This window comes from Indicator indicator, chromosome 10 (genome assembly GCF_027791375.1).
Source record: "Indicator indicator isolate 239-I01 chromosome 10, UM_Iind_1.1, whole genome shotgun sequence".
NCBI classification, from domain to species: Eukaryota; Metazoa; Chordata; class Aves; order Piciformes; family Indicatoridae; genus Indicator; species Indicator indicator.
The window spans coordinates 4,917,535-4,935,473 of NC_072019.1; the positions used below are offsets into that span (position 1 = coordinate 4,917,535).

Sequence of the window (17,939 nt, forward strand, 5' to 3'; positions counted from 1 at the left end):
CAGATAATTTGGTGAAACTTGGAGAACAGCTCACAGTTCCCAAATCAGACTGAGATTCACCCAGAAAATTACAAAACAGTGAAAGGACCTTAATTAGTTTTGTCAGCAAATATAAAGGCACTAGCTTGCATTTCCAGAAACTGTCTAAAGCTTTCACAGATACTCTGATTCAGCTAAAATCAGGCTAATTATATGCTGGGCTCAAAAAATCCTAATTAAAAGGATATGATTGAGATTTTGATGCCCAAACCTGAAAACAGAGGAAATATTGCCATTAATAAGCAATTGGTTTGACAAGCTTATGTATAGGATCATAGAATCATAGAACATTAGAGTTTGGAAGAGACCTCCAGAGATCGAGTCCAACCCCCTGCCAAAACAGGATCACCCAGGGTAGTCCACATAGGAATGCATCCATGCAGGTTTTGAAAGTCTCCAGAGAAGGAGATTCCACAACCTCTCTGGGCAGCCTGCTCCAGTGCTCCGTCACCTTCACCTTTCACCCTCTCATGTTGAGGTGAAACCTTCTGTGTTCAAGTTTGTATCTGTTTGATCATTTTCTTACTACTGCGCACCACCGAAAAGACCTTGGCCTCCTCCACTTGACACCCACCCCTCAGACATAAATTTATAGACATTGATGAAATCCCCTCTCAGTCTTCTCAAGTCTAAACAGCCCCAGGGATCTGTCTCTCTTCACAGGGCAGCTGCTCAAGTCCCCTAATCAGTCGTGGCTCTTTGTTGGATTCTCTCTAGCAGGTCTCTGTCTCTCTTGAACTGGGGAGCCCAAAACTGGATGCAGTATTGCAGGTGTGGTCTCACCCGGGCAGAGCAGAGGGGGAGAAGAACCTCCCTAGACCTGCTGGACACACTTTTCTTGATGCACCCCAGGATACCATTGGCTCTCTTGGCCAAAGGGCACATTGCTGTCCCATGGAGAACTTGCTGTCCACTAGGACTCCAAGGTCTTTCGCCATGGAGCTGATTTCCAGCAGGTTAGCACCTAACCTGTCCTGGTGCCTGTTGTTATTTCTCCCCAGATGCAGGACCCTGCGCTTGTCCTTATTGAACTTCATGAGGTTTGCCTGCACCCAGCTCTCCAGCCTGTCCAGATCTTGTTGAATGGCTGCACAGCCTGACCTCCAGACCTGTGGGCATGGTGTTTACTGTACTTTATTCAAGTTATACTGCAGAGAATCTCATTGATTTAGTTTTCCTTTTTTTTTTTTTTCCTCTCCGTGGCTCCTGTCACTATAGTATGCCAATGCTTTACAAATTCTAACAAAATATTTTGTTTTGCCAGTGCCCAGCAATAAGATACAAGGGTGGTGACAACCTTCTGCATAAGGAGGTGCAAGACAGTGGTAGATCCAATGGTTTCTCAGTACTTTTTTTTTTTTTGGAGATCTGATTTCTCAAAATATTCATCATAGAGAACACTGAGATGTGAAACACTACTTTGCATGTTTTTTGCTGCAACTGTGTAATTTTGTGAACCAAAATTGCAGTGCAAAACTCAAGTTAATAACCACATGTGAAAAGTATGGTTTTAAATAACTTGCCAAACATAAGCAAGAGCTTTCTGGCAGGCATCCAGTTTTCTTGGATAGTATTTAACTGCATTGCCTGTGCAAACTTCCTTTCTCTTCATACTATCTTTATTGTTGCTTTGTTAATTATTATAGTATTTCCTTAAATTATTTCTTATTTTTTTTTCCCCAGATATTTTTGCTGAGTTATCACAGGCCCAGATTTTCCAGTTCAAGGGTGCTCATCACTTGGAGAGGCAGAGGTAATCTCTAGCTTTATTGATGTATTTTTAAATTGATGTTTTAATTTATTTCAGATTTATGATATATGAGTTGCATTTGTTTTGGAGCATTTGTGTGGCTACATGGCCGATTTGATAATCTTTGCCTAATTGGTGTCAGTAATTATGTCCTCTCTTGTGTTTCTCAGTCTTAAAACCAAGTTCTCGTACAAATCTGTCTTTAATATGTGTGTGTAAGAATGATAAGAGGCAGGGAGAAAAGGCAAAAGAAAAACACGAGAGGACTCTCTAGAATTTCTGGAATTAGATGATCAAAACAGTTATAAAGAAGAAATCTTAAGACTTTACTACAAAATAAATTTGCAACAGAAGTCTAATCCTGCATACACTGATGTGGTATTTCTATTCACTTGCTCACATAACCAGAAGAAAAGGCTAAATATCAAATTAAGCACTGAGACAACATCTGTTCTAGCAATATTTTCACCAAATGTCAGCCCTTGTTTTTAAGTATGTTGAGTATTTTTTTTTTTACTTCTCGCATTTGTCCAGTTTTCACTAATGATAAACCAGTTTTGTGGTTTCGTTGTATAGGGATTTAGTTTTAAGATACGAAAGCAAAGTTAAGTTACTTGGTTAGTTGGAATTCAGTACAGAAAAGAAGTGAGCATGCAGAGAAACCACCTTTTGTTCTTTTAGTAGGAATTGAAAATTTGGCATTAATATACTGATGTTTTGGTATGCAGGACTTGGTTCACAGCGTATTTACGGATTTCAGTGGGAGCTCCTCCAGGCATCAGCAACAGAAAGAGAGGATACTGAAAGCCTGTTGACATAAATGACTCGGAGGGGAGTCCCCAGAAAGGTTCAGGCACTATGGCTTTCTCTCAGCTCACAGAGCAGTTTGTTCATTTTCTGCTTGTAAGTAGCTGCATGTAGTAGCAGACGGACGCTGAGGCAGCAAAGTTGCAGGAGAGGGGCGACTCTCAGAGTTACTTACGTTGACAGCCCAAGCTGTGCCAGATATATCCCGGCAGACATTTATCACATTTAGGCCCTGATGTTCCCTCCTTACACTCACAAAATCCTCTGTCATTACAGCGATCATGGACTGAACCAAAAGGGTTACAATAACAGTCTGCAGAAACAAGACAACACATACACACTGGATTCAGGTCTCCATACGGTGATAATTCATTCAATACCAATAAAGGCTGCATTTTCCAGTGCTAAGGGTAAAGGAAGACTGTCTATTAAGGGTATCTAGAGTAGTGAATATAACTGCTACAGGTGCATTTATTTGTTTGCATATGTCATTTCAGGAAGAGGCATTTTATGATGTGAAAAGAAGAAGTAAACAGAAAAGATATCAAGGCAGAAGACACCATGGCCATTGAGGCTAAAAGACTGTAACAGATTCTCTTTTGGTAAGAATATTTTTGACAATTTAATGAACATTAGAAAAACTTTGTATAATATGGATATATCACTCTGCCATTATTAAAATAGGCTTATCTACATTATTCAGTATTTTCAGAAGTGCTGAATGCCTTTACAGGGCCATATAAATGCACTTTACTTATTTCCAAGATAGTCTTCCTTTATAGTTTTGAACAGTACAATAATTTCTGTGGCTATCTGCCATGAAATTGATGAGACTGTATTTAGCAGTGACATTAATAAACTTTTTACATATTTCACAATGAAAAGCTTGAGATGAGCAGTACTGTAATGCAAAACTTGTCAGAACTGGCTTTATGCTGCCATTTGTATTTCTCTCACCTCCTAGTGGGCAAATGGGAAATTCAGTGAGGCTCGTTCCCTGCTGTATATTTTCCATGTGTTCACCTAATTAAAGAATGACTAGGGTAACCCATTTCCTCTCACAACACTCACTGTGTTCTTCATTCACAGCCTTTTTCTTGAACATGATTACAGTATCCATGTTCAACTTTCAGCTAGCTGAACAAAGAAGACAAGGCAGTAGCTAGCAGAGCTCATTTTTGGCACTTATTTGTTTTGGTTTTATTTATTTATCTTTTAACGAAGGGCTGTATCTTATTTGTACATAGACCCATGTAGACCCAGAGTAACTCCACTGTCAACTGAGAGCACAAATATATTTTGGCAGCCTCTGATCTCTGCTGTTACCTAAGGCAAAAGATAGAAAATCAGTTTCTGAATCTGGGCAGCCTGCTGGGACTCTGGCTTTATATGCCTGTGAATCAGTGATACTTTGATGCCTACCTTTGGCAATTGTTGCCTACCATTAGGTTAAACCTCAGCAATACTGTACATGACAAAATGCAGTTGAACTGGGAAGTAAAATGAAAATAAAAAAAATCCAGTGGAAAAACAGGGGGAAAAAAATTACCAGGAAGACATTCATCATCTGTTGTCTCACTGTTATTAACCATAAATGACAGATGGCACTTTGAACATTTGGCATACTGGAGGAGAATAGTTACCTTTGGCAAAGAGAGTTCCACAATAATAACAGAGTCAATTATCTAACAACATTCATTAATGAAGTTGAAAACTGACACACCAAAAACACTCTGCAGGGCTGAGCAAAATTAGAGCACAATGAGTGCCATTTGAAAAGCTGGCAACTCTGAGCTTAATCAGATGTATGAAATATTTATGTAAACAGGCATAGAACTGTGATACAGACTGCAGGAAGGAAAATTTGCTTGAAGACTGTTTATAGAAAACCTTGAAAGACAAAAAGCTTGGGATTACATTAAAAATAGAGGACCTGATTCTGGTACAGTAAAAATAGCTTAGTTGGACATAATGGAGTTCCAGTGATTTAAACAAGTGTTTGTGAAAGAAATATATGGCCTAAAAATACTATATGTTACAGATACAGAATGTTATATTTTCTAGAGAGGAAGAACCTGACCCTTAATCAAAGAAAGCTTTCCTGATGGCCTCTATCATGTAAGTACATATGGAGTACCAGGCCCATTTTCTGCTGCTTAAGGGCAAGTAGATAGTGGAAATGAAACTTGAATCCAGGTCCTTTAACAGGAGTAGCAGATCATATCAGAACACCAAACAGCCCTAGTCAACCTTTGGTAACTGAAGCTAGCCTCCATCTTTCCCAATACACAATTAGTATCAGAGATATACAACCGAGAGAGTCCTCTGAACATTCAAGCTCTTTGTCCAACTCAGTATCACAGGCTGTGAAACATGTCCCAAGACCTGCCAAATACGCAGGATATTTAAAAGATCAAAATGCACCATTCCAGTGTGCCACGGGGAGATAGTGAGCATCTCCAATGCTCTTAAAAACAACAGGGCATTAAATAACATTAACGTTTTCCCATTTCATTCTAATAAGGAGACCATACACTAGGGAAAAGACTCCATGCAGATCTGAATTGGGAAGGAATTTTTCTCCTGATCTCCATCTGCTGACTGTTTGAAGGATGGGAAGATGACAGTAGTAGTCATCTGTTCAGTGAATGTGGTGCTGCCAACAAAACACAATTAAAATAAGTGAACAGGAAGGTTGGGAAAATGGACAGGCTTACTGCTTATCAGTCTGGGTTGACAGGACAACTTTTAGGGCTCCCTTAACCATACATCGTTAGAGTTTCTAAAGGCCTCATGTGTGTTAACTGAAGCTAAAGCCTAAGTGACTGCAAGATTGGCTTTGCTACAGTTGTGATGATAATTACCCTTCCAGATTAATGTTGTAAGGCAATGTTTTATTACTCTGGGTCTACTTGGTGTTTTCCATGCTCTCCATGCTTGCCAGGGTGGGTATTCATTGAAAGAGGGACTTGATCAAGATCTCATAGAAAGAAAAAGCTATCCAATTTATTAAATACTTTTCCACTGTAACCATGTCAAGTGAATTATTTTAAAATTTGAAGTACCTTGATTTATTTAGCAGCTCCAGTTGCCCATATGAGGTAATTTTGCAGTTCACTAACAAATCCACAAGTTTTTATATTTCTTTTTAGGAAAGAAAGTTTATTTTTTTCTTCTAAAGATATCACGGGTATAATGAAATGAGACTTATGCCCACTGCAGAATGCCTTGCGTTTGGTTCACTGCTGTGAAAACCTTCTCAGGATTCCAATTCTTTGTAACTTGTCAGTTTTAAAAATGAAACATTTCACATTTTCTCCATTTAGTTAGCATTGGCTAAGATTCAGAGATTTGTTATCCATATACTTACCATATATATTTATGAAAACTATATGAGCAGTTTTCATAAATCACAGCTAAATCCCTGTTAGTTGCTATTAAACTACCTCATCCGGACATTTTTTTTTACTTCTCTACATCTATGGCTGAAGAGGAATGAATTAGCCTGGAAAAAATTACTTTCATATGGGAATAAGACTTGCACATGTCACTGGCAATCTACTTATTAAAATGTTCATGCCAACATTTCACTCATACTTAAAACCCCAAACAGTGCTTTTAAACTCAGAGAAAATATAAATGAGCATTTCCAATAGAGCAAGATTCTTTGTGCTTGATCTAGAAGGGTGGTGAATCCATCAACTTTCTCACAGGTGAAAACAGTCTTCCTTTTGCCTGATTAAACGGGAGATTGAATGGGATTTAACTGGAGCCCCAGTTCAATAAAGCACTTTAAACACCAACTTCGTTTTCTTAAAAGCCCTGAAGTATCTGCTTGACTTCACTGACTTTAAACAAGAAGTAATATGAAAGTCTTCTTAAGCTGGCCAATCAGCTAGAACACCTCTGTTTTGTATGCAGTATGATCACTAGGATCTTGAAAACTATCCTAGTCCAACAAGACTAGTATTTATTTAAAACAAATGACCTATTATATTTAGCAGCCCAAGGTTTGGTCCTATAGTTCTCATGGTAAAGTTCTCCTGGGAGCCACATGGTACAGTTCTCATGGGTTCCAAAGAGAATTCTGCTTCCCTGAGGGTGGGAAAGTCAGCAAGTGCATCATGTTGCTTTTTTTTTTTTTCCCCCCATTTAAGAGAGTCTTGACAAATGAAAGGTTTTAAAATGTTATTTCTGCAGAAGCTGGGCAACAGTTGTTATACTAAGACATTCTAAAGACACCATTTACTTTAAACGTACTTATTTTGTGCTCCTGATTTGTTAATGTGGCTTACCCGGCTACAGCTGCTGTCTTAGCCTTTCAGTGTACATGGGACAACTATTCCCTGAACGAGCTGATGAAAAATCCTGAATAGAGTAATTTAGTGTCATATTTATTAGGCATATTTAGCCAGCTGAAATTATACAGCCCTGATGTCACACCGATGACATCTGTCATCTCTCTCAAACCAGTATGATGGATAATGGTGGTGTGTATTTTTTTTCCCCAGAACATTTGATTGGGTTAATCTTCTCAGCACAGTCATACAAAATCATGACTTGCCTAGTAAAGTTCTTATTAGCTTAGACTAATTAATGTCAAAGGAGATCATGCATTTTCTGAATGTGTTGCCAAGCAAAGTTAAAAGGACATGTGAAATGCAGTGTGTGGATGGAGCTGGGTGCTTATCACCAAATAAAATGCAAATCTGTCTTGCAGACAGAAGCAAATAATAGCAACCTAAATGGTTTCTGGCTTGAATCTCAGCAATGGATAATAAAGGAGGTTAAAACAGACTGCATTCACCTATAGTTTATTTTTGGCATAAAATTATCTTGTAACTACTTTTTCTTTTTGCTTCCTAGAAAATGGAAAGAAAGAAATATCACAATGACAATCCAGAAGAGGTTCTGTGTCTCTAAAGGAACATTACCCTGTGAAATTCCTCACCTCTGTTTGTTACTAGAGCAGGACCCTTTGTGCCTGTTAACCACTGGCCATTGTATGAAGCTTCATTTTTTTGATAGCACTCAGTCTTCACCTAAAGTGTCCTAACTTTTGTTATGTACCATCTGTGGTGCTGTGAGGACACTGTATGTTCTTTTGGTGTGAGAAATATCTTGTATTTTTTACTAAAATGTTTTTCTTAGGTTCTGGCATTTTTTTTAATTCTGCATTTTGGGTATTTACAGCAGATGCTGGGTCTAAAGCACTGTTTCCACCTAGGAATCCCTTTTCTTAATTGACATCATGTCAAACTGATTTGATAAATTCTGCTTCTAACCATGTAGGCATGATTTCAGTTTCTCCTCTAAGGACAGGGGAGGTAACACTGCATTTACAGGAGCAGAATTAGCTGTGCTTTCGACCATTCCCTATGCCTTACTGATACAGCTGGCATCCTTTGTAGGTCTCCAGGCAAGCATTCAAGAATCTGTACCATTCATTCTGGAAATTAAACTGGGAGCAGACATTTACGACTCAACCCTTCAGTTTTGATGTGTGCAACTCCAGCGTGGCTCCCTCCTGCGGAAGGACAGCAGAATCAGTTTCTCAGGGGCTTCCAGGGGAAGTCTTCCCAGGACCCTTAGCCAGGCTGGTTCACCATCACATGCAGATTCAAAATACCTTCTTGGGGTTACAGGGGCAACGGAAATAAGGTAAAATGTCTACAGAGATATTCTCATCTATTGAAAAAGCTCATTCTGGCTATCTGGCAAGTAAGCAGCAGTGGTCCCTAGCAGCTGCCAGGAGCTGAAAAGGCAGAGAAGAAAAGGCGCAGTTATCCCGGGACTGACCTATGCACACATTTTCATCGTCCAGCTCTGCAGAAGCATTTCTGAAGTAGCCCAGCCTGCATAACTCACAGTGCTGACCTCTAGTGTTGTGCTTACAGCTCACGCAAATGACCGTATTGAGCAGCTCGATGTAACTGCACCGGTTGGAGTGCCCGAAGCATTCACAGTCTTTCAAGGAAGAACAGAAATGTATACAAAAATGTATACAGCAGCAGAGTAAGAGCACATTACATGCTTAGTAAAAAAAATGAACCATGAGTAGAAGTATGAATGAATGGCATATACAGGTTAATCAATGTAACATGGACAACAGCAGATGTTTATCTGCAATGGAAGTGAAGCTCGTTTCAGGCAGGTTAGCATGACCCAACAACCACGGCATGACATCGAAGGCTGGCTGTGGTTGGCAGACCTGATGGAACTGAAGCATTTGCAGTTGTAAACCTTTCAGATGGGTACTGGAGGCTCAGTTTCCACTGGTAGAAATGCACATCTCTTTGCACATTTGAGGTGAGTATAACCATCAAGACCCGGGAAAAACTTCCTCACATTAAAAATATTACAGAATCACAGAATGTTAGGGTAAGGAAGGGACCTTGGAAGATCTAGTCCAACCCCCCTCCCAGAGCAGGATGACCGCGATCTTATCAAAGTCGTTATGCGTGTTTCTCAAGCCTTTTTTGCAAGCTGGACTTGATGCAACACATCACATTACAGCTCTTGTGCTTGTTTCTTCTCTTTCCCCCAAGTCTAGAACAAGATTAGTCTCCAAAGAGGTGGACAAAATTGTCAAGCTTCAGAATGCTTAAATCCACGACTCTAAATGCATAAAAGCTTTGTTCCAAAATAAATAGTGAGTATTAGAAAATACTACTGAACTTGGGGTACTATTACTGGTAGGCACCTTGGAAACCAGACTGTTTTATTTCTAGATTGACAATTTTGGCCAGCGTCTCCTAAAACGACAGAGAAGAAAAGGACACGAGAAGTGTTATTTAAGCTCTACTTCTGCTATTCTTCTGAGGTAAGCATTAACCCCTTTTTATATTCCAAGATGAAGAACAGCAGGGCCAGAAATGATGAAAATTCCAAAATGTGTACTGAATAGGAAGCAAGCTTCCTTCAGCCACCTGACATGCAGCTGGTGTGACAGCCGTATTTTAAACCCCCTTCATTAAACATAGGATGCTAGTGCCTTTCAGTCTTTAATCACCAGCAATGCTTGGTTTTATGCAGAAAGGAGGAGAAATTAAAAACAAATCTATACCATTATAGAAGGCACAGTTATGCTGTGTGTAGAAATCTTGTGTAAATCTGATCACTCAGCTCTGAGATTATGAGGCTGGAATGAATGCAGGAAAGGTTATTAGGATGATCAGAGAACCAGAGAGCCTACTTAAAAAGTGGAGGCTAGGATAATTTGGCTTGTTTAGTTTGGGAAAGTGAAGATATCACTGGGCTATAAATACATCGAGGAGATCTCTTTCTGCCATCCTATGTGAGCATCTGTGCTAATGGCCAGCACTGGCACAAGAACAAATGGGTGTTAACTGGTCATTGAGAAATTTCAGCTGGAAATTAGGAGACGGTATCTAGCCATTAAGGCACTGAGGTTCTTCAACACTCTTCCAGTTTGTAGTTTGCTTTAGAGATGCAGTTTATTAACAGATGAAAGAGATTACAGTATGTCTCCTGCAGTAATGGAATAGTGGATGCAGTGACCTGGAAGGGCTTCAAGGTCTTGAAGTTAACTTAGCCTGTTAATAGATAAAGCAGCAGCAGAGGGTGTAAAATGTTTCCATGCATGACAGCAGGCAAGTGCCCTGTGCTGCCTTTCCTGTGGTATGCTGCAGATTATGCTAAGGCACCTACTGATCCCATTGATTGCTGGCACAGGGCATCAGATATGATACTTCTGCCTGCCTGTGTTTTTATAAAGAAATAACAGTACTGGTACATGCTTGTGACTATGTTATGCACACCTAATACATATGTATTTCTTTGGCTGTTGCCTGATGTAGTAGACTGTAAATAGACTGCATCTTTTCTTATAAAGCACAGCACTTAGCACAACATATGTTTCAATCTTGAAAGCTGCCTTTCTGCTGCCAGGAAACATTAATTCAATTTATATATACACATTTCGTTAAAAGATATGCATTCATACTCTCTTCAGTGCTGTACTGCTAAACTGATGCTTTGTGGTTCACAACAATCTGATAATTTTGATGGCTGTGAATGCTGGAGCACAGCAAAACAGTTGGTGTATCAGTCTCAGTATGTTACCACTTAACATAATTGAGTGGGGATGGAAAAAGGGTTAAGGATTGTTGCCTTTTTGCAGCACGTCAGTAAGATCTGACATCTCAGCCAGCCACTCAGCAGCATTTCTCCTCTAGTATAGCCATTGTGCTCAAGTGAAAACCATGTAGGGAAGAGGCAACAGACCCAGAAATGGAAACCAGCACTAAGAAATAGAAGTCACAAGGAAAATTGTTATGACTGTAGTTTTCTGGTGTTTGATTTTTAAAATAAGAAAGGCTGAAGAGTGCTAAGAAATCTGATTCTTCTGAATCTCAGACTCAGAAGCAACAGTGTCTTAGTCTTCGACAAAGGACTTGTCTTCTGCTACCATTAGACAATTTGTTTTGGTAAGATACCATACTGGTATGTTTGTTTTGGTGAGATGGTACCATACTGATGTGTTTGTTTTGGTGAGATGATACCATACTGATATGTTTGTTTAGGTGAGCTGCGGCCATACTGATATGTTTGTCAGACTTATGGCTAAACAAAATCCCACTGTAGATGAATTTAGAGGAAGTAATTCTCCCTGCTATTCAAATCAGTAGCAGGCAGCAGAATACTGCATTTTTATGTTTCAAAAATATGCGGCCTATAAAGAAGTGCCAGTAAATCGGACTGTGCTATATCACCTTTTGTGTTTAAAGCAGCAGAAAGAAATTGAAAATACTCTGTGAATGAATGACTGCACTACTTCCACTCTGAATTTCTGCTATGACCTTCAATAACATTACTGCTACACATAATTAGCCATTACAAAAGCACAAGAAACAAAGCTCCACAAAAAGGAGTTCACTCTGTAACAAGGGTTGCTCCAAGTTATGATTTGGACTGAAGAAACATCTAACAATGTGAAAGACTTAGTTTGATGCACACACATGCTCCTAAACACATGCAGAAGGACTATCCAAGTTCAGATGTGGTCCATTAATATTAAACATAAACAATGAGCCCAATTCTTATACTTGGTTGCATCACTATGGGTACTGCTCTTTTTGTAACAACTGTGCTGTGGAAAAGAAAGCCTAATGTGTACTGAGATATGGGAAAGCTCTAGGAGTCTTGACCATCAGACTAGTAAATGCTGCATGGTATAGAAAAAAACCCTAGTTAGAGCAAAAAAACAGTCTAACATCTGATCAAAGATTCATAATGGTGCAAAGCAAAAAAACAAAAAAAGGCAAAGCAAGTAACAAGTCAATGTTTTTCTCCCCCCTGGCTCCCTCCCCATTTTGCGACTGCAATAATATGGATTCATTTATTGCTGTTGGCCTTGTCAGTCAGTAGTTTTTACATCCCTGTGTTTATAAAAAAAAAACTATTTGGAAGGTCCTTGTGTGACTGAAATGCAGTTGTTTACATTGCTGGTGATGTGAGGTGCTACTCTACACCAGTCAAAGATACCATGTAGAATTGCATTCAGCATGGTGCAGCTGGGAAACGAATACCTGTCAATGCTGTATGGCCTTTCCAGCTTATCATGTGGTTCACCTTAACCAGCACACCAAGATCACAAAGTAGCACAGCTTAAGATTTTAGGCACATGTCTCTGGCTAGCAGCTCAACCACTTTCATGCACTGGCAAAGCTGTGCATTCACTGAGAGAAATGGAGGAAAAGTGTCACAATCAGGCTGCAAATGGTTTACCAGGAATGAAATGACATGAGCTTACAGTGCTAGAAAATGCTGCTTTCAATTCCAAGTGCTACACGTCAGAAAAGACATAAACTGGAGACAGTTTGAAGCTGAATAACAATAAAGGGTAAATGGTTTGGAAAATAAAACTTCAGAGGAGAGAGGTAACAATAACTAGATAGGTAGGTTTAATGAGAAGGAAAAAGGGAGGAGAGATATCCATGTCACATTTGCTAATTGTCTTTAGAAGAGTCAGGAACTGTCAAATCCCTTGCCGACTCACAGAAGCATTGACTGCATGAGCCTTTAAAGACTATTTCCAAGCTGGGATGCTATTGTAACAATGTTGATCCTCTTGTAGAAAACATGATAAAATTACCTGCTGAAGGAGGCTCATAAAGAGGTTGATAGTTTCTTTTGTTTCTGTAAATGGAATATGCATGTACACCTTTGAGATGCCACAATACTGTGCTGTGGGAACAAGGTGCAGCTGAAACTTCAGCTGTGACCAGTAAAACATGAAATGATGGTAGGCACACAGGGAAGGGAAGCATAATTTTTACACTCAGACAGGTAATGCATGAGACAGCTGTCAGTGTCATTTTCTAATTAAAAGAACCCAAAAGTATTTTGAGAGAAATGCATTCAATAATCATTAAAACATTTATTTTTTTTCAGTAACTCTGTGTTCCTCCTCTGTGTACCAGTGAAAAGGCAAACAAAGGAGATTCATTGCGACCCTAGATCTGCTTTGTAACAAACAGCGTGTTTCGTTATCAAACCTCATCAAGTGGGTCAAACGAAGTCCAAATATTTCATAATACCCCTATTCTTTGTTAATATTTATTTCATGAATAATGAGATATCCACAATAGCCACAGAAAGACAAAACACCTTTATACACGCTCTTTACAGGTAAACTGATGAGGAAAACCAATGAGGGTTCAGACTGTGAACGACAGAGATGCGAATGAAACAGGTTGCCTGCACGCCAGAATACTGGCACCCTTCATTATGCACATGTAACTCCCTTATTTTGATCAAACACTGAAACATCAGTTCAAAATAAAATGCCTACACTGAATTCTCACACTGTTGCAATAAAATGAAGATGTAAGGCACATTACAATGCATTAATAGACATAACTATGCACTACACTCCATGCTTCTGGAGGATATGGGCAATCGATGTTTTATGTATTGCTTGCCCTCAACTAATCTGCTTATGTATCCTCTTTTACAATTTATTCAGATCGGTGAGGAACATGAGACTCTAGCAAGCATTTGCTTTCAAGGCAACAATCTGAATGGTCATATTCCTACATGTAACTCCTCAAAAAACAAATGCCATGTCCTTTTATATGCCAGCACACTGGCTGTCTAAAAGACATTGTCATTTTTTTTGGTATGGCTTATGTTTATGCATCTTAATGTTTCTGTTGTTATCAATGACAATGCCTCACCAGTAAGCTGATGGGTACTACTTCACAGATATTCCAGATTCATACAGTACAATGTTTTCCTAACACAGAGCACTATGGGATCACTGTATGAATCCACGAATTCCTACCTCTCTTGTGGTTTGCAACTTGAACAGAAGAAACAGTTGACATAGCTAATTTGGGAGCAACTGGACAGGTAATAAAATGAACAGTAAATTAGAAAAGGTATCATATAGGAACAAATAAAAAGATTAAAATAAATGTCTTTGTTTTCTAACTTTTAAATTCACTTCAACAGCAATAATTTTTCTTGTAAAGAAAAGGTGAAAGTTAGGGAAAATTTATATCTCTGAATCAACTACTGAATAATTTGAGCTGCAATATCCAAGATAAACAGAAGAAATGTAAGTCACATCTACACACTTCGGCAATTTTGTTTTAGAGGTTATTTGATGATTCCTCCCAATCCATGACCAATGACTATGTGGTAAGTAGAGTGGTCTGCAAAGGATTGTATTAAATTACCATGCATATTTATTCTGGCTTAATAGCATAAACAAAGACAACACAATAAAATCATATTAGGTATTAGACAGATTTCTGTAATTATTCTCTTCATACATTGCCCTTGACTGAAGTATTTCATCTACAATAAATGTTGAGTACTGTAACGATGTGCTGCAAACACAAAAACTGAAGAGAAATGCTTGCAAGTTTTTGTGTTTTATGCTCCTTAACAAAATATCAAAACTAAATTTGCTAAAACAGGGAAGAAACAGTGAATAATTTTGTACTGAAATTAAGCCTTAGATCACAAGCAGTACAATTAAGCCACGAAATCCATTAGAAATGCTGAGTATCATTTCATTGGGAATGTTTTGATTTAAAATTCCTGTGGATAATGTAGGCTAATCTTTACAGAGAGCAGAGGAGCAGAGATCAATCTGGGCTTTCTTTTTTTCTTTGTTTAAGGAACACATGCAAAAGCTTACAAAGTATAACATGGGCTAAATGAAGTTACTGGAATGCTACGGATCACTTCATCAGGCATATTTGATTTAAAATATAAGTTAATAATGCACACTAAGGTACCTTGCTAATCCCTACAGAGAGCACAGATCAGTTAGCATTTTCTGTATTGTTGGGCATGCAGAAGCTTGCACATATAACATGGCAGATTTTGTATGTATGTGGGTACGTTTTGATTTGCTCATTGTGATCACTGGATTTAACTACAGCCCTTCCAATGTAATTCCCCAAGATTCCAAGTATATTTTGTTCAATTTAGTAGCCATCTTTTATATCACCTTTTCATTAATTTTGTTCTCCATCTGTATGTTTCTAGCACAGAAAGGATGCCCTTTGAACAGTCACAGCAAGCCACAGGCCAGATTTCTGCAGGTATTTTTTGTGAGGAGCAAAACTCAGTGAATAAAGAGATCAAAAGAACATTGTTTTTTATAATGAACAATCATTTTGAAATGTGAAGTGTAGATGAATGTAATTTCAAATAACAAGGAATCTTACTTTTATTAGTCATCTTAAGAAATTGTTTTGTCTCTTTGAATGCTGATCAGCATCACGGTCTGTCAATATTTTTTTTTGTCTGGCACTCCAATTGTACAAAACTGAGTCTATCCTGCAGAGAACTTGTGTTGTGAATGGCATTCAAGCCATGAATCTCAGCTCACATGGGAAAACAAAGTGCAAACAAGACATTAAAAATGGGTTTGATGTAGACGATGACAATCTTTCTCCCTCAAAAATCTTGTAACCTATTCAAAATACAGCCTGTATAGTCTAAACACGTTCATTATTATCTAGGGCTTTCTGTATACCAGCACTTACAATCTGTGCATCTGTTTTCCCAGGCTTTTGCAGTAATGTGCAATCTGAGTGTTGGAAGACTCCCTGTCTTTCCAGGTAAGGTTTGGTTTATGGTTATTTTCTCACAGAATGGCATCGCTTAGTATCAGGAGAAAAATGAGTTTGATTATGTTTGTTACTACTTTTGTCATCATGTGGGAGTCTTTGAAAGCAATTTCAGTAACTTTAGACCAGTAGGAATTTTACAGTATCCTACCTTGGTTTGGTTTAGAAACCTCAAGGGAAGAAATATTCGGCCATATCCTATCAAACTTTGGAGGATCTGCATGCATCAGGAAAAATCAGGTTTTGTTATTTACATCTGTGACATTGTTCTAAACAGGCAAGCATATGGACAAAGACAGAGACTACAAACATCCATTACTGGACTAGTCTAGGTTGCACTTGAACAGTACATGACTTCACAGCAAACAAGAAAACAAGCAATTGATGATTCCCAAAACACCAAATGAACATAAAATACTGTGCAGAACAATTTGCTTCTGTGGTTAAAATATAATTTTTTTTTTTTTGGTGATGAACAGATATCCTAGACCAATATAGATATGTATATATATATGGTTCAAATACCAGGAACAACACAGGAATGTATTCTGTTAAATCTGCTGTGCAGAGATAAAATGACAGTATCAAATATGAACCTCTTAGCAAAGACAGGTATCTTACCGCAACATCCTGCTTTAGGGCATTCTGAATGACTTATACTTCTGTTATCAAAAGAAATATATTCACCAGTAGAGTCTTTTCTTTTGCTCTCACACTTTTCTGTGTTGGATCTATTTCCTATCTCCTCTGCTGCTATATTTTACAGCTTTATTTTATTGGTAAAAACATCAGATGTCTGCACTTCTTAAAAACTGTGTGTAATGTGTCATCCTCAGCCTTTTGTCTCTCAGAGGAAGAATTAGCTATGTCTCTAGAGCTTCATCTCTTTGTCAGTGTGTTTTGGGGCTGCTGGAGTAGTGGAGAGTGACAAGCCTCAGCAGAATGGTGTTGGTGCTGAAAGTATGTGAAGGAGGACAGGGCAAGTAAACTTCTCTTTGGGTTCTGATCTGGCAAAAGGTGCTCATATTCTCCTTATTTTTCTGTTACAGCATTTTTTGTGTTTTCATCTGCCTAGCCTTGAACATCAGCCTTAAAGCACATTCTTATCTTCTGTGAGTACTGCAGTGGCTCTGTCTTTTCTGAGCTGAACAGAATTTTCCTTAATGGTCACATCAGACTAGAGAGCAGTGACATTGGGGTGAAAGCTAGTTCTTCATTTCTACCTACAAAGAATTAAGGCTGTAGTTGTCACAACAAGGTCAGCATCTAGGGTCTAGGCTTAAAAGTCTTTGAATGAAGGTGTGTTTCACTGTTCTGTCCATCTTACTGGAAAACCTGCAGGAAAACTACAACAAAAATACTGGGGCTTCAAACATCTGATGTGTAAGGAGGACATCCCATTGTATCCTCTGACCCATTTGTCATGAGTGAAGAAAAAGTGGCTGGGTGGGGCTGGGTGTTCCAAAAGTCCTCCCACATTGAGACATGAATGAAGTAAAGGATGATCAATGGCACTGTGCTATTTACTGTTAGATAGTCTTCAGCAACTGAATCAGACAAGTTGTGATACAATCCCATTGTTACATCACATTCTTGTGTTGTGCTTTTTACTTATCAATCAAGAAAATGAAAGAGAGAAAAATGGGGTCAGTTTTGCAGATTCTCAAACAGTCCATGTGTTGATTAAAAAATTACCTGCCTCTGCTGGTCAGATCCACCAATTCACACACATAGGAAGTGCAAACACAGTAGTCTGTGTGTGATAAAAGGTATTCAAAAGCCACTCCTCCTGAGGTGGTTTGCTAACCCTAGCCCACTGACTCTAATTCCATACACTTGAGAGACCACTTTCTTCCTCCTCTTCCTCCTCATAAAATACTGACTGACTGGTTATAGTAAAGAAGTTCCAAGCACACAGAGAGAAATTATCTGCAGAGTTAATTCACTGTCAAAACTATGGTAGGTTTAGGAACACTTATGCTTGACCTGAAGATTTTAAAGGAAGAGGGCATTAGAAAATACATATACTAATCAGTAGGTGAAAAAAAAGGAAAAACAATCTTTATTGGTTATGTTGCCCTACTGTCATCTGAGCCTTATTTTCTTTTAGCCACTGTTGAACATCAGGCTTGTTGCAGAAACCTTGCAACATTTCATAGTGGAGCTTTGGGTATCCTAGGACTAGGGGGAATGGAACAAAAATAGAAATGGGTAGATTTAGACTGGATGTT

General features: G+C 38.7%; 1 protein-coding gene across 1 annotated transcript in view; it reads right to left on the reverse strand.

Moving 5' to 3' along the window:
* NTNG1 (netrin G1) overlaps positions 1-17,939 on the reverse strand; it is a 153,667-nt gene that overhangs the window by 24,422 nt on the left and 111,306 nt on the right. Inside the window, exons 5-8 of the mRNA XM_054384320.1 lie at positions 15,860-15,925; positions 13,905-13,964; positions 8,396-8,563; positions 2,772-2,909 (exon numbers count right to left, since the gene is read on the reverse strand). Of these exons, the coding sequence (XP_054240295.1) occupies positions 2,772-2,909; positions 8,396-8,563; positions 13,905-13,964; positions 15,860-15,925 (432 nt within the window). The remainder of the gene's footprint in view (positions 1-2,771; positions 2,910-8,395; positions 8,564-13,904; positions 13,965-15,859; positions 15,926-17,939) is intronic.